Consider the following 21,722-nt stretch of genomic DNA (forward strand, 5'->3'; position numbering starts at 1 on the left):
GGGGGGGGGAGCTTCTCTATTTTTCTTCAGCATGATGCTATTGACAACTCACTCCTCTTCACAGTGTTCTCCACTGATCATAATGTACTTTCCTGATTTTTTCTTCATGCCTGATCACTAATTTTCCAGTTTCTCTTACTGGCTCTAGGATGTAGGTGTACATCCTCATTAAAAGTCTAACCTCAGCTTTCTCCTCTTTCTGTTATTTCTCCTATTACATGAAGCAATTTAAAGTGTGTTTACTCTTGTTAAAGGAAGGAATGATGGGTCCAGAAAAACACACATATATTCTTTAGGTTAGAGCAGTTAACATCAATTTTTCTCATCCCTTTACTGCTGCTGTGTACTTTCTGTTATCCTTTCTCCCAAAAAGAATTTAGAGTCAAAGAAACTGATGTGGTACTCTTTCCAAATGTCTTTCATCCCTTGTTCTCATCTACCAAGGTTCTCAGAAGTTAAGACAAGTATATTGTACTTGGTAATAATCCTGTGACTAAGTCATTTTCTTTCACTCATGTTTTGATTTAGATAGTATCCATAATAGCTAACACTTATTGAGCACTTAAGTGCTGAATAAGTTAATACGCCTGAAAGATATAGCTGTTCTGAGCCTTTCATATTTTATTTATCTCCTCAAAATACTGGGAGTTAGGTACAGTTGTTAGCATCCCCATTTTACCGATGAGGAAACTGGGGCACAGGGGTATATAGCTCACACAGCTTTTAAGTGATATAGCAGAAATTCAAACTTAACCCATCTTACATACTCTGCTGTGCTGTCTAGAAGGGTACAGAGAGGCAGCGATGAGGGCACTTGTTGCGGGGAGGCTAGGGCCAAAAGCTCATGGACATTTTACTCATTTTCATTTTCTTTTCCTTTGAACCTGGGGGATGGGTTTTGTGATTTGTTTGGTAATAATTAAAACTCTTCCTTTGCATTATGTTATATGTTAAGCATATTTTTGGAGTGAAACTTGGAATGAAAAGCTCTGTGACTAGATGATTTCTCTGTTTCCTAGTTAAAGAAATGAAGAGCTGAAAATTAAATAAAAGTTTTCCAATTTAGTTCTCTTTTTCCACTTTAAAAGATTTTCAAATTTGCTGATTTAAAAATGATAAGAAGACTAAAATTCTTGTTAGAATAATGATTTTGAAAGGATTATTTTTCTTTTGAAGGTAAAGATGCAAAATCTGAAGGCATAGTGCCATCTCCTGTGTTATTAGTGCCAGAGGAAAAGGTGTCATTTGGCCTCTATGCACTCTCCGTGTCTTCCCTGACAGTGGCAAGAATCCGGAAGGTGTACAACAAGTTGGACAGCAAAGCCATCGCTAAGCAGGTGAGCACAGTGATTTTCTGGTGAGCTGAGATGGATTCTCCCTGGAAAGAAGTTTCAGAGCTTAGTCATGAGCACTGCGCTAAGTCTGAGCAGGTGCTGAAATGGTGCCTTTTGTGCATTTATATTTGGTTTCTTTGGCTTTGGATTTAATCCAAAACCTATTTAGATATTAGCTTAATTTGGAAAAGTAAGAAATGCCTTCTAAGTGCATGCTTTATAATCTTATGTTTTTATTGCCAATTTGAGAAATTGAGCTTAGAAAACTAAAGAAGACAATTGCTTTTTCTAAGGCTACAACTTAAGGTTTTTCTGGATCACCTACTATGCGCATTATTTTGTTCAGCACACATCAGTGGGTAAAGAGAAAATTCCTGCCTTTATGGTTCTTTCATTCTCGTGGAAGAGACAGACAACAATAACGAAGAAATACCCTGATGATAGAGTATGTTAGAAGGTGAAGGGTGCTAAAGTAGGGAAGGGGAAAGAGATAAGATTATAGTTTAGAATAGGAAAGTCAGAGGAGGCCTCACTGAAGTGAAATTTGAACAGACTTGGAAAGGGATGAGGCAGTAAGCAATGAGAACATGGAGAATGGATGGGCTATAAATATAGGGTGGGGGTCTTGTATTCCGGGAATACAAGCTCTAAAGCCATGAGGAAGGTGTGTGCCTGCCGCAGAGGCACATGTAGTGAGAGCACAGTGAGAGCAGAGGAACTCAGAGAGGAATGGGACATTACTGTTTAGAATTTATAGGCACTTGTAAAAGCATTGGCTTTAACTGAGTGAGATGGGAAGTGTTATAGGGTTACAGACAAAGGAATGAAATATTATGACTTTTTAACCAGGATTACTATGCCTCCTATTGAGAATAGATTGAAGGGAGATAAAGGTAGAAGCAGGGTGATGAGTTTTAAGGCCAGTGTAATAATAATTCATATGGGAGATGATGATGGACAGAATGGGGTGGTAGCAGTATCTGTGATGAGAAGTGATGATCAGATCTGAGGTATATTTTGAAGATCGAGCTAACAGTTTTTGACGAGAGATTGGCTATGAATTGTGAGAGAAAGATAACTCCAAGGATTTTGCTCTAAGAACAAGAAAAATGGAGCCAATCTTTTTCTGATTTGGAGAAAACTACAAGAAGAGTAGTATTTTGGAGGCAGGGGTATTGAGAATTATGTTTTGGAGATGTTTGAGAAGCATATCAGACATCCTACTGAAGCTATCAGAGCCCATTGGACATAGGAATCGGAGTGAGGGGAGAGGTTTGCCTGTCCTGATGGTCATAGATGGTATTTAAAGGCATGAGACTAGGACCATGGCCAGTTTTTCTCAGTGGTTAGAGCTTCACCTGCACACGTAAGGATCGAGGGTTCAGTCCCTGATGTGTGTGGGAGGCAACCAATTGATGAGTCTCTCTCACATCAGTTCTCTCCCTCCCTCCCTCTTTTTTCCCTCTTTCCTCCCTCCCTTCCACTCTCTCTGAAAATCAAAGGGAAAAATATCCTTGGGTAAGGATTAACAAAACAAAACTTTTAAAAAGCAAGCCATGAGACTAGGTTCATTCACCAAAGTGTAGATGTAAGTAGAGAAGTGGAAAGTTTTCAGTCTGAAGCCTGGGATGTTCCAGTGTTAGGAGTTGGGGAGATGAAGCAGAGCCAGCTGAGAAGACTAAGGAGTAGCAGCCAGCAAGAAAGGAGGAAAACTAAGAGTACTGACCATTGGGTTTCGTAAGGTGGTTGTCCTCAGTGAGCTTGACAAGCTGCTTTGGTTGATGAGGGGAGGCAAAGCCCAGGGGAAGGAAATCAAGAGACTGGAAGGAAAGGACTTGGGAACAGAAAGTATTGACAACTATTGTGCAGAGGTTTGTATGTGAATATATTTACCATTTTCTAAGGAACATAAACTGTACATAAATTTGGTTCTACAGGTAACAATAAAATTAAAGTCTTATGATTATACTAGAGGCCCGATGCACGAAATTTGTGCATGGAGAGGGGTTGGCCCTCAGCCCAGCCTGCACGCTCCAATCTGGGACCCCTCGGGGGCAGTGGACATCCCTCTCACAATCCAGGACTGCTGGCTCCTAACCGCTCGCCTGCCTGATTGCCCCTAACTGCTTCAACCTGCCAGCCTAATCACCCCCTAACCACTCTCCTGCCAGCCTGATCGATGCCTAACTGCTCCCCTGCTGGCCCGATTGCCCCTAACTGCCCTCCCCTGCAGGCCTGGTCCCTCCCAACTGCCTTCCCCTGCAGGCCTGGTTGACCCTAACTGCCCTCCCCTGCAGGCCTCATCACCCCTAACTGCCCTCCCCTGCAGGCTGGATAGCCCCCAGTGCCCTCCCCTGCAGGCCTGATTGCCCCTAACTGCCCTCCCCTGCAGGCCTGATCGCCTCCAACTGCCCTCCCCTGCAGGCCTGGCCATCTTGTGGCGGCCATCTTGTGTCCACATGGGGGCGGCCATCTTGTGTGTTGGAGTGATGGTAAATTTGCATATTACCTCTTTATTAGATAGGATTTGCTTGAAAGCACATGGTGTGTGTGTGCATGCACACACACAAAATTGACTATCTTATGTATGTTCATAAAGTTTTGCATAATTTATGTGACATTTACTTGGCTGTGGAAATACTGTGGGACAGTGAGTGATAAGAAACTTTAAACCATGACAGAGTTTTATTCAAAAAGCCCTCTAAACTGTTTGTTTCCCAAGACCCCCCTCGCCATCTTCATTGGAGTAGATTGTGTTTTACTTACTTTCTATGAGTTTACTCACTTTTGGAAATGTTTGCACATTTTAAAAAAAAGAAATAAAGGAGTGCTCATCCTATATAATAAAGAGGTAATATGCAACCAGGCTGGCAGGGGGGTTAGTGAGGGACGACCAAACGACTGAACAGCAGGCTACGTGGGGCATCCAGGCCAGTGGGGGAGCTGTGAGGGGCAACCAGGCCTGCATGGGGCGGGGGCAGTTAGGGGCAACCAGGCTGGCAGAGGGGGGCAGTTGGGAGCAACCAGGCTGGCGGGGGGGGGGGGGGCAGTGAGGGGTGACTAGGCTGGCTGGGGGGGGATTTGGGGGCGACCAGGCTGGTAGGGGGTAAGTTAGGGGTGACCAGGCTGGCAGGGGGTCAGTAAGGGGTGACCAGGCCGGCGGGGGTGGGCCAGTTAGGAGCGACCAGGTCGGCATGGAGGGGGCAGTTGGGGGTGACCTGGCCAGCAGCAGGGGGCAGTTAGGGGCGACCAGGAAGGCAGGCAGGTGAGCAATTAGGAGCCAGCAGTCCAGGATTGTGAGAGGGATGTCACGGATTGGAGAGGGTACAGGCTGGGCTGAGGGGACCCCTCCCCCATGCATGAATTTCATGCACCAGGCCTTTAGTGTTTTTAATATTCTGATGAGAGAAAATATGTTACCAATTATGTCTCTTTTTTTCTTTCCCAATCAAAATGTTCACACTGAAATTCTGCTATTTGCAACAGCATGGATGGACCCAGAGAGTATTATGCTAAGTGAAATAAGTCAGACAAATACCATAAGATGTCACTTATATGTGGAATTTTAAGAAATCAAAACAAATGAACAAACAAAATAAGAACAGACTCATAGGAACAAAAAATAAACTGATAGTTGCCAGATGGGAGAAGGTAGAAGGATGAGTGAAAAAGGTGAAGGGGCATCCTATCTTATAAAATGCAAATTGGCCATCACTCCAACACACAGGATGGCCGCCCCCATGTAGTCAAAGATGGCTGCCCCCATGTGGACAAAGATGTCCGCCACAAGATGGCCAGCAGAGGAGGGCAGTTGGGGGGGACCAGGCCTGCAAGGGAGGGCAGTTGGGGGTGACCAGGTCAGCAGAGGAGGGCAGTAGGGGGCCACCAGGTTGGCAGAGGAGGGCAGTTGGAGGGGACCAGGCCTGCAAGGGAGGGCAGTTGGGGGTGACCAGGCCGGCAGAGGAGGGCAGTTGGGGGGGACCAGGCCAGCAGAGGAGGGAAGCTGGGGGGGACCAGGCCAGCAGAGGAGGGCAGTTGGGGGGGACCAGGCCTGCAAGGGAGGGCAGTTGGGGTGACTAGGCCAGCAGAGGAGGACAGCTTGGGGGGACCAGGCCTGCAAGGGAGGGTAGCTGGGGGGACCAGGTTTACAAGGGAGGGCAGCTGGGGGCAACCAGGCCTGCAAGGGAGGGCAGTTGGAGGGACTAGGCGTGCAGGGGAGGATAGTTGGGGGGGGACCCAGGCCTGCAGGGGAGGGCAGTAGGGGGAACCAGGCCTGCAGGGGAGGATAGTTGGGGGGGACCAGGCCTGCAGGGAAGGGCAGTTGGTGGGGACCAGGCCTTCAGGGGAGAGCAGTTAGGGGCGACCAGGTCAGCAGGAGAGGGCAGTTAGGGGTGACCCGGCCAGCAGGGGAGAGCAATTGGGGGCGACCAGGCCTGCAGGGGAGGACAGTTAGGGGCAGTCAGGCTGGCAGGGGAGCAATTAGGCATTGATCAGGCTGGCAGGGGAGTGGTTAGGGGTTGATCAGGCTGTCAGGCAGAAGCAGTTAGGGGCAATCAGGCAGGCAGTCAGGTGAGCGGTTGGGAGCCAGCAGTCCTGGATTGTGAGAGGGATGTCCGACTGCCCATTTAGACCCAATCCCACCAGGATCGGTCCTAAATGGGCAGTTGGACATCCCTCAAGGAGTCCCAGATTGGAGAGGGTGCAGACTGGGCTGAGGGACACACACACCACCACTTCCCCCTCCCCCCCCCCCCGCATGAATTTCGTGCACCAGGCCTCTAGTATAATAAATGATAGTGCAGTAATTTTGCACAGTGACTTATGGTTATTAGATTTATAGTAGTGAGCACATTGTAAGATATAGAAATGTCGAATCAATGTGTTGTACACTTGAAACTAATATAATAGTGTATGTCAACGATACTTTAATAAGAAAAACGTTCAGGCTGTTCTTCTATAGTTACATTTTTTTCCTTTCCAATTCTTTAGTTAGGCATTTCCTCCCATGAGAATGCCACTCCTGTGAAGTTGATACACAATGCAGCAGGACATCTCAATGGGCCCGCCCGGACAATTGGGGCCACTCTGATTGGATACTTGGGTGAGTCAAATCATCTTCGTTGTTCCAGACTTCTTTATTTACCTTCACATATACATTCAGTTTCCTCACATAAGGGGTGGTTCATCTTTTATAGTGGTAACCTGTAATGTTCTTGGAATGTTTAGAGACTGAAGTTATAATCTCAAACTCCAATTCACGTTTAAAATTATAACCGCATTAAACTTTCATTAACTTTTCCTCTTCTGTCAGCACTGATGAGCTCTAAACTACTTACTCCTGTGTAGTTTCAAGATAAATGTCACAGTACATTTAGGGACAGATGTAAAGACTTGGAAATACTGATGACTGTTACAGGTTTGGTGCAGCAGTGGTGGCACTCAGGAGCACTCCTATTATTTGGAAATGAGCTAGAAATAAGAGCTTCAGAGTATAAACAGCGTGAGTCCAACTCTAGTAAAAGTCAGAACTAGTGGACATTCTGCAGAGCCTTGTACCTGATGTCTGCTTAAAAAGAGTTGTTTTTTTGATTAGTCTTGAGACATAATCCAACCAGACCACCCAAAATTCAGAGCCAGTAGTTATATATTTTAATTTGTAAATCAGTTCATAATATTGGTGGTTCCTTTTTAGATTAATAAGAATAGTTAACAAGTTAGTGTTGTTCTAGTCAGAATTCTACATGTTTATCAATCCTTGGCAATTTTTATTGTCCTGGTGATGTGCACATGCCTGTTTTTCTGTTTTGATCGTGTATTGCATTGATAAAAGTTTTCTTTATGCTGAGGCACATGGTAGTTTTTCTTTGTTCAGTTTAGCAAATCCTTGCTGAGCACTGTGTTGTCTTTTGCAAAAATACAGTAGTGCTGTGGTATGGTACAAAGAGTGGTGACTGAGGAGTTCAGATTGAACTAACCCTAAGCCTCTAACCCCAACCCTAAACTTGAGGTCCCAGCCCCTGCTCTGTCAGGATGTGGCATTGTGCCAGATACTTGAGCTCAAGTTACTCATCCTTAAACTAGTAATAGTAGCCCTACTTACATTAGAAGGTAGTTTTCAAAATCCAGTGTCATAAAGTATGAAAGTATTGTGAATACTTTAAAGGCATAGAAATATAAAATGCATATGAGTTTTATTTTTAAAAATCTGAATCTTGATCAGTGGGCAAATGAAATTCAAACAATGCCTTTTTAAAATATAGCTGTGAATTTTTTTTAATTGACCTGAAGTTAGATCCAGTACTGTGTTTCCATGTAATTATGCTCTTCTGGGGTCACTGGTGTACTGTAACTCAGATTGCATAACTGGGAGAAGCCTTGAGTAATGAGCATTAATGTGCTCTGCATGGCTTACCTATAGGGAATATGTCATTTTGCAAGAGTGGCCTCTCCATCCCATTGCCTAGTTCCCAGAGTTAAAGTTCTTTTGCTCTCCCCAAATTTAACCCCCAGCAATTCCTAGTGAAGCATTCTCACTCGCCTCGAAATGCATTCCCAAGGCCTCTGTGCTTTTGAGTCTTGTGTTGCCCAAAGCCACACAGAAACTTTTGTGTTTGTTCTCATACCCAGCTCTTCTCTGCTCGCTACTTTGCTTCCTCACTCCTCCTGCTGATTAAAATATGTTTATTGCCTTCTCCCAAATTCTACCTTCAAGGTGTTTCTTTTTTAGAATTTTCTTTTTCAGATTAAAGGGTGTTTTTTTTTTTTAATAGCATGTATAATTAATTAAATCTTCTTAGGATGATTTATTCAGTTCTTGTTTACATGGGGACTTTAATTTTTTTCCACTGTCTTTTAATCAGGAGTAAGAACATTTGTCCCTAAGCCTGTTGCCACTACTTTGCAGTACATTGGGGGAGCTGCAGCCATCCTGGGCCTGGTGGCCATGGCTTCTGATGTGGAGGGGCTCTATGCAGCAGTCAAGGCCCTGGTTTGTGTGGTCAAGAGTAACCCACTAGCCAGCAAAGAGATGGAAAGAATCAGGGGCTACCAGGTTTGTAACCATAAAGCTTTGCTCTAACTTTACTTTGCATAAAAAGAAAAACTAATTTTTATTATTATTCTCATTTTTCTCAAACTCTGGAAGAATTATATTGACAAGTCACCTTTACAAGTTAGTAGTTTTTATTAAAACTAACACATTTCAAGTGAGAATGAGTTATTATCTTTATTTTGGTTTATCATTGTTCTCCTATCTCATCAAATATCACTCAACCTTTGAATTAGGGTAAGTTATTTCAGTATAGCTTTGATATATTTGAATATATTTTCAGAACAGTGGTTTACTATTTTTCTTTTCGGAAACAAGAGTGAAATGAAATGGGGTCATGCTACCACCTGCTCTAGAGACTGCCAGATCATTAATAGATGCAGAGCTCTCCCCATTTTCCTTATCTCTCCCCTCCACACCCAGTCATCTTTTATACCTCCCCTTGCTTACCTAGAGGAAGTGAGACCCACTGTACTGTAAGTGTGCCATTGCTAGTTCTGAAAACTCATGTGGGATTAAAAATATGCAGCGTTCATATATTCACAATCTCTACTAAATTTAGGTAGAAAGTTACTTTTAAGAAAAGCAGGTATTTCGAGTAAGATAAAATCATTGTAGTGTAAGTGAAGTACCAATGCCTTCTCTAGCTTTAGCCAATATTTGACTGGGCATGGATAAACTATTCACTACACTGTTCTGTAGATTTAATCACACTGTTTTGCAAAACTCTTACAATGATTCATAGCAGCATTGTTCATGAAAAAATAGGAGTAACCTAAATGTTCCAAGAACATGAGAATGACTAATAATACTGTAAACATTCCATAGAATATCATTCAACCTTTTACAATTCTAATTATCAAGACTATGTTGTAACAAGAGGAAAAATCTTTTTAATAGATGTTTTATAGAGAAAAATGAATAACAAATTGTATATGCATGATAGCAACAACAATTTAAAAATTTATATCTAAATTTAAAGTTTATGTGAAAGTGGGTATTTTCATAAGGAATGGGATTACCCTGGTTTTTAGATTTTCTCTAATGTTATATTGTTATAATAAAAATTTGGAAATCAGCTTAGAAGTCTCAGGAATTATTTTACATAGGGTTCTCCATTGTGTGTGTGTGTGTGTGTGTGTGTGTGTGTGTGTGTATACCTGTGTTTATATGTTTGTATGTATAGTATGATTAATAACAAGCATTTGGTGTGCTTTTTTTAGTTGCTGGCAATGCTACTTAAGAAGAAACGTTCCCTTCTTAACAGCCATATTCTCCATCTAACTTTTTCCTTGGTGGGAACTGTTGACAGTGGACATGAGACCTCCATTATTCCCAATTCAACTGCTTTCCAGGATCTACTTTGTGATTTTGAAGTATGTACATAAATAGTGACTGGTAATATGTAATCAGTGAATCCATCTCTTACTCTGTATAACAATAGAGTTAACTATTAAACAATTTTGTTTCTTAGATATGTTCTATAGTTATATTGTATTTATGTTAATTTCATTCATAAAATACGATAAATAGGGTAATGATGGAGTTCCTTCTCCGCAAGGGTATTCAGTTTTATGAATAGTAGAGAAGTGAAATGGTACAATGCATGTGCTTAACTGTAGCTAATTTGCTGCTGCCTCTGGCATTAAGTGAGGCAAATATTTTAATCAAATAATTCTGTTGATGAATAGAAACTTTTCATCTGTAAATAGGAGCTAGATGTGGAATTTTGGTTAATAGTAGCTTCATAGTAAAATATCATTCATTTTGTCAGAATAACAAGTTTTCATTTCTACTGTCCTATTATGATAAACCACTTCTACTCTGTCCTCTCAAGGCAATGCTTAATCGTGCATATCCTTTGTCCATTAACTTCTTGTTCTCAGTACTGTGTGTACCCATCACTATATGTTTTATAAGTACAGGATGGGGCAAAATTATTCTTACAGTTGCGAGTATATGAAACACAGTTTATTCTTGTATTATTAATTAGTTATTGTCTTATTTCCTATATGAACAACCATGTACCTACTTCTGCCCCACCCTGAATACTAGTATATATCTCCTCCTGTGAGACTGTAGGCTCTGTGTGTACAGAGATGATATCTAGTTTCTTTTTCTTTGTATTCCCACAACCCAGAATGGAGCCAAGCACTTAATATTGGCTAACTGTAATGTCTATGCCTTAACTCTTCTTCCTCAGTTACTGTAAGCACTGTCTTGTCCGTTATTCTAAATCCTTGACAAACAGGCTCTGTGCCCTAATTGCTTTACTAAAACTTTATTCTAAAAGCTTATTAGCAGCCTGGTCTATATGCTCTATATAACACTAGAGGCCTGGTGCATGAAATTTGTGCACTTGGGGTCCGTGGGGGAGGGGAGGTCCCTCAGCCTACCCTGTGCCCTCTCACAGTCCGGGACCCCTCACTCCTTACCGCCCGCCTGCTCACTGCTCCTTAGCGCTGCCATGGAGGTAAGAGAGGCTCCTGCCACCACCACTGCGCTCGCCAGCCATGAGCCCGGCTTCTGGCTGAGCGGCACTCCCCCCGTAGAAGTGCACTCACCACCAGGTGGCAGCTCCTGCGTTGAGCATCTGCCCCCTGGTGGTCAGTGCACATCATAGCGACCAGTTGTTCTGCTGTTCAGTCGATTTGCATGTTAGGCTTTTATTATATAAGAGGATACCAGTTCTCAGTACCCGCAACTCTCAGTAGCATGTGATGCAGTCTTTTTCCCTCTTGCATCGCCTCGCTCTTTTGCTACCTTTCAGGTAGCACTCTCCTGGTTCTTATATTTTCTCACTACTTTCCCCATAATTCTATGGCATGAAATTTTCATTATTTTAGACAACTGTGTCCAATTTCATTATCTTTTCCTTTATTTGTTGCTTTCTTTCCTTTAGATTCTCACCCATTTCTTTAGCCTCATTTCTACAGAGTTGATTCTCAAATCTAAATCTCTAGCTTGACATCTGAATGCCAGACTTATTTCTAACTTATTGCTCAACATTTCCATTTTTATGTTCCAGCAACACCTTAACTCAGCATCCTTCCCCAAATTAGTTCTCCCTTCTAACTTGGGTTTCTGTTATTAACAACACCATTCCTGCAGTCACCAAGGCTTGAAATTGAAAAAAATCAGCTTCCTCCTCTCTGTCTATAAACAGTTCGATATTAAATTCTATAGATTCTAAGTCCTAATCAATTCTCCTTACCACTCACCTTAGATATGTTCTATAGTTATATCGGTCCTCAGGCTATCCTGTGTTTCTTATCTCATTCTTTCTAAGGCATAGTCATAGCAGTTATAAAAAAAAATAAAATAAAAAACTTGCAGTGATTTCCCCTTCCTACCCAATCAAGTTCTAAAACACAAACCTCTCATTCTTTTAGCAAATGTCTATTGAGCATCTTTTAACCTGGCATTATATTTGGGCTAAGGCTGTGAAAGTAAAGACAGAGTTCATGCCTGAAGGCATTTCGTCCATTAGAAGAGAAAAACAAATCGATAAACAATTAAAAACTTGTGAAAGCACAGAGATGAAGGTCTGCAGAAAGAATTATGGGAGGACTAAGGAGACCTACTTAACCAATCTTAGTTTTGTTTTCATCTAGTGGCTGACACTTAAATCATGAATTATCTTTAGTTTCAGATTTCTTATTAAAATCTAATATACAAATGTCAGAAATTAGGTGCTTTACCAATGTTGGCTTTGTTTATTACCTTGCTCACTTTATGGCTTTATGTAGCATTTCTAATTACCCCAACCACAGTGATAAATAAATACTTAATTTACTCTCTTTGTAGAACATCCACTTGATAAATATAAATGCAATAATTGTAATAGTACAAAAGCATTTTCTCTTTTAGTGGTTGTTCTATAATTTATAATATACATATACACTCAGTGGCCAGATTATTATGATCTCTGAAAACATAATCATCTGGCCACTCAGTGTATATCCTATATAATAAAAGGCTAATATACAAATTGTCCCCTTGACCAGGAGTTTGACCAGCAGGCAGGCTGGCCAACTGCCCATGTCCCCTCCCCCTGGCCAGACCCCACCCATGCACGAATTCATGCACCAGGCTTCTAATATATCCATATATACACACACACACACACACACACACACACACACTGACTGGCCAGATTATTATGCGTTCAGAGATCATAATAATCTGGCCACTCAGTGTACATGTAACAGTTTAGTCTATCTTTACCTGTAGTGTAAGCCTTGTGAAGATATACTTTCATTTCTCCCTCCTATTCTTAGTGCTATTGTTATCAGACATTTACTTCTATTATGTTTATAATCCCCACAATACTTTTTATTATTTTAGCTTAAAACAACTATCTTTTTAAAGACATTGAAAAAAATTCTTTTATAGTTTCCCACTTATGTAGCATGGCATTCTTTATTCCTTTATGTAGATCTAGATTCCCATCTTGTATAATTCTGCCTAAAGAACTTCCTTTAACATTTCCTGCAGTGCCCATCTGCTGACTATAAATTCTCTGTCTGAAAAAGCCTTTATTTTTTTTTTAGAAAAAATATTTTTGCATACACTACAATTCTCACTAACATTTTTAATTTTTTTTTTTCATACTTGAATGATTTCAGTCACCCCATTGTCATTTTTAGTTTATTCTTTTTGGGAGTTTGTTGGATTTTTTGGATCTGTGAGTTTGTCATTTTTATAGAATTGGGAAATTTTTGTTGTTACTTCAACTATTTTCCTGGTGCCATTCCCCACCTTTTCTGGACTTCATTTATACATATCTGAGGTTGCTTGATGTTGTCCCACAAGTCGCTAATGCTCTGGCTAGTTTCAGCATTTTTTCTCATTCTTCATTTTGATTAGTTTGTATTCTTATGTCTTCAAGTTCACTGAATTTTTTTTCTGTAGTGTTTAATCTGTTAATTTCATATAGTATAGTTTTCATTTTAAATATTTTATTTTTCATCAGAAGTTCATTTTGGATCTTTGGTTATCTTCTGCTTCATCATGTTCATATTTTTTGTTACATTCTTGAGTATATGGATCACATTTATAATAAGCTTTTTTAAGGTCCTGATAATTTCATTATCACTGTCATTTCTGGGCTATTTATAATAATTGATTTTTCTCCTATTTATGAGTCATATTTTCCTTTTGTCTTTGCATACTTGATAATTCTTGATTGCATGCTAAATTTTTATTGTATTTCTTTTAAAAGAATATTGAACTTTGCTCTGGCATTGAAGTTATCTTGATCTTTTTAAGACATACTTTTAAGCTTTGTGAGGGTGAACATAGGAAAACCTTTAATCTAATGCTAATTTAGCCCCACACTAAGACTGCCAGTTCCCCATGTATTACAAATTTTCCACACTCTAGGAGGTGGGAGTGCAAACCGGTCCCAGCTTTGTGAGTTCCAGGAACTGTGTGATATATTACTTTACAGTGGTTAATTCGTTTCGGACCCCACACAAGATTCCAGTCATTCATTCTTTGTATTCACTATATAGTATTCAGTATTCATTATATTCTGATTTTGTATTCAGTATTCAGTCATTGATTCCAGAGAAACTTGCTCTAGATCTTGCCTTTTCAGTTGATCCCTCCAGTAGTGTAATTTCCATAGCAATTATTCCTTTATAAACAGAATCAGAAATCATATGTTCAAGCAGTTTTACAGAATTTCACCAAATAAAAATTGTAATAAAGTGGTTATATTCAATTAATTCATGAGTGAAATAAGTTCCACGTGCTGCATTTCTGCTTGTAGGATTGGCATTTGGGGTATTTTTTACCCTATATATACCATTCTTTATTTTTATTGTAGGTCTGGCTTCATGCACCATATGAACTTCATCTTTCCTTATTTGAACACTTCATTGAACTGCTCACAGAGTCCAGGTATTCATTAATATCTATATAGTTAGTTGTTTAGTTATTGAAGAGATGATAGTACAGTGTATAAAGTCTTCTTTCTCTTATAGTGAAGCTTCAAAGAATGCCAAATTAATGAGGGAATTCCAGCTAATCCCAAAGCTGCTACTGACTCTTCGAGATATGTCTTTATCCCAGCCTACCATTGCTGCTATTAGTAATGTGCTGAGCTTCCTACTGCAAGGTTTTCCTAGCAGCTATGATCTGCTCAGGTAGTGAAAACTTCTGTATTTGTCTGTTTATCAATTGAAAGTATCACTGAGGTTAAGATGAATGCGATGATTGTAATTGGTTCTTATGCCTGTATAATACCTGTAAGGCTAATATCATTCAAGATTTTTGTAAGGCACAGACATGCATGTCTTGTATCTGACCTTTGTAAACAAAGCCAATTGTTGCTGCTAGTTAATAATAGAATATTGCTGAGCAAAGATATAGGAATGAGCGCAATGTAATTGATTGTCCTGGACATAACAGTGTTCAGTGTAGGGATTCTCGATCCTTCTTCCCCAAGCCCTGTTACTTCTCTGTGTGAAGCCGTGCATGGGTGCATACACACACAGTGAGCGTGCCTTCTCCTTTATATTTATTCTTTATCATTCACAACAAATGATGCTATTTTATTTTTGCATATCCTAATCTTTTATACGATGTATTATTTTGCTGCTAATCTGAAATACGGTTTAAGGCCTATTTATGGGCTGTAGAATGTTCCAATGTTTATATGATAATTCGCATCTTAACTGAAAATGGAAGGGAAAAAAACTACCTAACCAAAGTATTTTCTAAGTAGGGAATTACTTAAACTGGTCTTGACCATCACTTTTCATGTAATCTTCCAGACACAAGTGAAATCACACCTACTCATTAGAGTATTCCCAGTAAACTAATCTCCAATCTGTATAACATGTAAATTATTCACATTTATTTACCTACCTCAAAAAGCACTTTTTAAACTTGATGACAGATGAAACCTGAAGTTTAAAATTATTTTGGAGATTATTGTTATTATGAACAATATTTATTTCAATCTTATCCTGGTACTATAGTGATCATTTTGCTAAAATTATCACTGAAATCTATTAAGCTTTTAGTTTTCTCTATTTTACAAAATTAAGAAACTAAGGCCCAGAAATGTTAAGCTACTTGCCCAAGTAACAAGATTAAAAACTGGTAGAGCCAGGATTTTAACTTTACTTGTGTTTCCAAAACCTAAGTTAACTACAGTGGGTGCATATAGAAGTTAGGACATTTTAATTAGTATCATGCTATTTGATTCGTGAAATCATTTAGGTTAGTGCATTAAAGGACTTACAATTTTGGAGAAGTATAATTAAAGCATTGTAACATATACAGGGTGGGCAAAAGTAGGTTTACAGTTCATATGGAGAATAATAAATAATGATACAAGAATAAACTGGCGAGCTCACAACTGTAAAGCTACTTTTGCCCACCCTGTATAATGGCTATAGCGATGGTCCTAGGAAAGTTAAACCAAATGTGAACACCTGAAGGTCTGTAAAAGATTACTTAAAACTGTTTTTTCATATTTTTTTATTTGTTTTGGGGAGAGAAAAAAGAATAAAACTCATAACCCTTTTTTCCTTATACTTAAAGGTTTGGCCAGTTTATTTCTTCTACTTTACCAACCTTTGCAGTTTGTGAGAAATTTGTCGTTATGGAAATAAACCATGAAGAGAAGCTTGACACTGGTGAGTGATTCTGGGGCTTGAGAACTAATTCCTGTGCCCTCTTCTCTGGCACAGGTCAGGCCTGCCTCAGGTGGATGCTGCCCTATCACTTTACTCCTTACATTACTGTATTGGTCTCGTGCAGCTGTATTTGTCTTAAATCAGTCATGTATAATATGCACAAGTTCAGAATTACACAGGATTTAATATGATGTGAATTTTACTCTAAAAAATATTTTCCCCATGTTTAGAGACTTTGTAACATTGTTCGTTTAAATAGCAGATTCTTTCAGGGTGATATTTTAACATTATTTGAATTTTTAAAAATGTATGCACATCTCTTCAGAAACACAGTTACTTGCTACTGTGAATTATATCTATATTACTTTTATTACTTTTATTTTCATTTTCCTGTTAAATATTTAGTAGTCACTTAGGGAAATAACTTTTTACCAGAAAAATTTTATATACGAATAAAATAAAAATAATTCCAGCCCTGGCCAGGTGGCTCAGTTGGTTGGAGCAAAAGGTTAAGGATTCACCCTTGCCGGTGTTACTAAGTGGTTAGAGCATCTGACTGCACACCTAAGGGTTCAGGGTTCAAGTCCCTGTCAAGAGCACACATACCTGACCCAGCAACAGTCAGGAGGCAACCAGGTAACCAATCAATGTCTCTCTCTAAGGTGGATGTCTCTCTCCCTCTCCATCTCCCTCTCCCCCGGCCCTCTCTCCTCCCTCCCTATCTCTCTCTCCCCTTCTCTTTCTCCCTATCCCTCTCCCTCTCCCTCTCTCTCTCTCCTTCTCCCTTTCCCTCTTCCTCTCTTCCCCTCTCTTTCAGACTTCCTCTCTCCCTCTCTTCCTGAGGATTTAAAATCTTTTTAAAAGGATCAAATCAATAGGTAACTCTTATTGAGTCCTTTATATCTCCAGGTACTGTTTAAGAACTTTAATATAACTTTATAACAACCCTATAAAATAGGTACTATTGTTATCTCAATTTTACAAGGGAGAAAACTGGGGCCCAGAAAGATTAAGTAAAAGAAAGTTACCTGAAATCATATTTCTGCATTTGAACTCAGGTAGTCCAAATCAGCGGTCTCCAACCGGTGGTCCACAGACCACTGGTGGTCTGTGAAGTCTGAAAGGTTGGCGACCACTGGTCCAAATCAACACTATAAACTTTTTAACCACTATGTTTTTCTACCCTATGTCAGGATTATTTCTAAGTTCAAAAATAATATAAGTCAAGTAAATAGGAATTGAAGTAAATTACTTTTAAAATCTTTGGAAATACATAACACATTTATTTCAAGTAGATTAAAAAATGTGGGAAAAATATTTCTCTAGTCTCCATGTTTCTTGCGACTGTTGTATTCAATAATAACTAATGTAAAATTTTCTTTAAGAAAACAGTAGTAGAGATGTATAAATTAGCATATTTTTTCTGTTGATCTGTCAAGTTGATTAGTATTCTCATCACTTCATTACCATTCCAAGTAATAGAGAATGTTGGAAGCACATTACTGGTCTTGTTCATATATGACATTTATTGTGTATTTGCTATGGACTAAAGACTGTGTTAAGTATAATGATGTTCCAAAAAGTTAAACCATACTTTTTTCTTTCAAGTAGTTTACACATTATTCAAGAAAATGGCTTGAATAATGATGAATGGTGATATAATAATCATTGCAAAATAAATAGCATGAAAGGACAGTACACTAGAATAAATAAAGCACTAGTTTGAATGGGACGAGTTAGTGTGAGAATTCAGAGTTCATTGTTTTAAACTATATTTGAAAATTAGGGGAAGCATAACTGACAAGGAGAAGACTAGATGTAAAAATTAAGGAGAATTGTTAATTTCTGTGAGGATTGTCTTTTTATTGAAAAGAAATAATTGAAATGAAATAACTCCTATTATCAATTTCGGTTGTATGGTATGCTTTCAATAGGACAATTTGTAAATGACCAGTCCTCTGCCTCTGATAAGGGGAGAGAATCTTGAGTTCTCCTAGGTAAGCTTGAAGTACTCTTCCCAATGATTAAGCACCAAGTTAACAATAAAAAGACAATGTTTAAGGAGACAAATAGCCCCTTGCCCAAACTAGTAAAAGCATATACCCATGGTAAAGTTTAGTCTGAGCTGCAAGTCTGGAATAAAGACAATCCTGTGGGTTGTGACTTACTAACCCATCGCTCATTAGTGGCAGAGCTGCACCTGGAACACTGGCCATTGATGCCCAGTCCTGTGTGCCTCCAGCATCATCCATTGAGATGCACAAGCTTTCTGTTTTCTGCCCTTTTCTTTTCCAGTTTTTCTTGTGCTTTTGTATGCCTTTGCCTCTTTTATATGCTATTTAATTCTAACTTTTCTAGATGTATTATATTTATTAAATAGAGTATGCTTTCTCTTTTCAAGTTTTAAATCTTGTAAATTTAACTATGTCCTTCAAAAAGAAACTGGAAATTAAGGATTTGGATTGTTGTTTTTTACTTACTTACTTACTTACTTACTTACTTACTTATTTATTGGTTAATCCTCATCCGAGGATATTTTTCCGTTGATCCTTCAGAGAGAGTGGAAGAAAGAGGGAAAAAACAGAGGTAAACATCAGTGTGAGAAAAACATTGATGTGAGGGCCTGGGTTGGGGAGGAGCCTGCAAGTAAGGTACGTGCCCTTGACCGGAATCTAACCTGCAACCCTTTGGTCCACAGTCCAATGCTCTAAGCACTGAACCAAACTGTCTAGGGCTTGGACTGTTATTTTTATTCAATCCTTATTTGGTTACTTTTCCCTGTTGGTAGGGGAGAGGAATATTAATGTAAAAAAGGGTTCACAGCCTGGCCTGTGTGGGTCAGTGGTTGAGTACCTATGAACCAGGAGGTTGTGGCTCCATTGTGGTCAGGGCACATGCCTGGGTTGAGGACTCCATCCCCAGTGCGGGGGGGGGGGGGGGGGGGGGGGGGGCGTGCAGGAGGCAGCCGATCAATTATTCTTTCTCATCATTGATGTTTCTGTCTCTCGCCCTTCCTTCCTCTCTGCAATCAATAAAAATATTTTTTTAAAAAAGGGTTCACAGCCTTTATTATCACTTATTTAGATAATGTAAATAAAAATTTTTTAGGATTCTAAAAAGAAATGTTTTAACAGACCCTTTTTTTTGTTGTTCACTTTAGTGGAAAGTACTTCTAGAAAAAATGTTTTCTGAAAGATTTATTTTTCAGTGAATTTTCCTAGAACAGGGTTGGATATTTTATCCAACACTAGGCAGTTTAATGTATTTATTTTCATTGTAGGAACTGAAGAAGAGTTTGGAGGTCTTGTGTCTGCTAATCTTATACTTTTGAGGAACAGACTTCTAGATATCTTGCTAAAACTAGTTTACACATCTAAAGAAAAGACAAGCATTAATTTGCAGTAAGTAAAATCTTTTTAGAATTGATGGTACCAGTTAATTCATAGTAGACAAAAGAATTTCTAATGACATTGTTTAAGCCCTGAAATTTAGAATATCTTAAGAACAAAACCTAGTCTTATTCTTCTTTATAATTTGATTAATGTTTTTCCTTCTTACCCATCTGTCTTTGAATAGAGCCTGTGAAGAACTGGTCAGGACACTGGGTTTTGACTGGATTATGATGTTTATGGAAGAACACTTGCATCCCACCACAGTCACAGCAGCCATGAGGATTCTTGTTGTCCTGCTGAGTAATCAGTCTATTCTCATCAAGTTTAAAGAAGGACTCAGTGGTGGAGGGTGGCTGGAACAGACAGACTCTGTCTTAACTAATAAGATCGGAACTGTATTAGGTATGGGACTTTTGAAGTCAACTGATTTAAAATAAGCTATTGTGTTTTGTTTTGTTTTTAAATCTTATGTAAGCTTATACTCTTCAGTTTATCTGACAACCATTAAGAGTCTAAATTTTAATTAATGATAGAATAAAAAGCTTAGAAAGTTTCAAATTTGGCTCTTTTTAATTGCAAATCAAAATGAAGTCAGAGACAATGTTAAGATGTGGAAACCCAAGGGAATTCCTTATGATCTTTTTATTGCTTAATTCCCTTTATGATTAAGTACATAACTAGCAAATGATCAGAACTGAATTAATAATAATAATATTTTCAGTTCTTATTCTGTGCCAGTTACTAAACACTTTATTTTCACAGTAACCCTATGAGATATAAATACTATCATACTCATTTTACAGATGGTAAAGCCAAGGCAAAGGAGTGAAGTCACGTGTTCAATAAAGAATAGTCAACATTTTTGAGTCCAGGTCACTCAGAACCAAGCCCATGCTTTTAACAGTTATGTTACATTGCCAATCAAAGATTTAAGCTCGCCCTGACTGGTTTGGCTCAGTGGATAGAGCGTTGGCCTGCGGACTGAAGGGTCCTGGGTTTGATTCCAGTCAAGGGCACATGCCTGGGTTGTGTGCTCAATCCCCACTGTGGGGTGTGCAGGAGGCAGCTGATCGATTGTTCTCTCTCATCATTGATGTTTCTGTCTCTCCTTCTCCCTTCCTCTCTGAAATCAATAAAAAATATATTTTTTTAAAAAAAGATTTAAGCTCAAAGTTTTAGCCAAGGCTTCTTATTCTTTACTTACAGTTGTATGCCATTTTTAACATTGAAGTGAGCATTTAAGTAATATTAGAAAGTTATAGTTTGCTATGTTAGAATCATTTGAACTGTTATATTTCTGTTTATGTTAATGATCTTTAGAAAATATGTTTTAAGATAATATTTTTATTGACAATTGTAATCACTCAATTCCTAAACTTTAAAACAATATATTTGTCTTTATAACATTATATTTTAAAATCTTTCGTATTTGCAACAAGCATCAATTTACCCTTGTCAAATGGAAATTTAGGGATCAGAATTTATATATTTGTTTATTTTCCATCACTAGAAAGGATTTATTCAAGAAGAAGAAAGTGTTGCAACCTGGTGTGTGCAGACATAGCAAGCCATATCCACTCTCGGAATCAGAATTTAATATGTAATTTACCTGTTAAAAAATGTAAAAATATCAATAGCTGGGTACTGTGCTGCCTGTACTACTTTCTCAAATATTAAAGTAAATAACAGGAAGACAGCTTTCAACATAGGATTATTTTATTGTTATTTTAGATGTAGAAAATGAAGACACTGCATGAGATGAAGAAAGAAATTCACTGTAAAATGACTTCTTGAGAAAACTTTCGTTTACAATATGAATTTCAAATTATCATTGTAGATACTTTTATGATCTAAAAAAATAATCACTATTTTGCACTGACTCCGGAGAAGGGATATAACCTACAAATATTAGGAATAGTTTAGTAGCAAGAAGTTTAGTTTATTGGCCTTAATAATAACTACTAAGAATAAATAATGAAAGGCACAAAATAATTGAATGGGAGTTTTAAATGCTAATCAACAGCACTGTTTCTCATTGAAGGCCAAAAACTGCAGTAGTGATAACAGCTAAGATTCACATAGTACGTTATGGTTTGAAGAATTCTTTAACATGTATCATCTCATTTGGCCTTTATGTTTCTGGAGACAGGTATATATTTTATGATATCTGTTACAATTTATAGGAAATAAACCTGATAAATACAAATTAAGGATTAATTTCTCTACTTAGGGAAGTAAGACTGTTAATTACATGAGGTTCCTGAGTAAAGTGTCTAAGTCTCTGTATCCTGACTGT

The 21,722-nt window shown here is 38.7% G+C and overlaps 1 protein-coding gene across 9 annotated transcripts in view; it reads left to right on the top strand.

Moving 5' to 3' along the window:
* Positions 1-21,722, top strand: part of WDFY3 (WD repeat and FYVE domain containing 3) — a 284,218-nt gene that overhangs the window by 178,822 nt on the left and 83,674 nt on the right. For 6 of the 9 annotated variants that reach the window (XM_080682022.1, XM_080682020.1, XM_080682021.1 and 3 more), the window contains 10 exons: positions 1,177-1,337; positions 6,324-6,435; positions 8,195-8,385; positions 8,479-8,505; positions 9,606-9,758; positions 14,216-14,289; positions 14,373-14,534; positions 15,940-16,034; positions 19,315-19,435; positions 19,611-19,828. In XM_080682022.1, coding sequence (XP_080538148.1) covers positions 1,177-1,337; positions 6,324-6,435; positions 8,195-8,385; positions 8,479-8,505; positions 9,606-9,758; positions 14,216-14,289; positions 14,373-14,534; positions 15,940-16,034; positions 19,315-19,435; positions 19,611-19,828 — 1,314 coding nt within the window. The remainder of the gene's footprint in view (positions 1-1,176; positions 1,338-6,323; positions 6,436-8,194; positions 8,386-8,478; positions 8,506-9,605; positions 9,759-14,215; positions 14,290-14,372; positions 14,535-15,939; positions 16,035-19,314; positions 19,436-19,610; positions 19,829-21,722) is intronic. The other 3 variants (XM_080682015.1, XM_080682018.1, XM_080682023.1) reach the window with 1 other exon arrangement.

The sequence above is a fragment of the Plecotus auritus genome (assembly GCF_963455305.1).
Source record: "Plecotus auritus genome assembly, chromosome: 1".
Lineage (NCBI taxonomy): Eukaryota > Metazoa > Chordata > Mammalia > Chiroptera > Vespertilionidae > Plecotus > Plecotus auritus.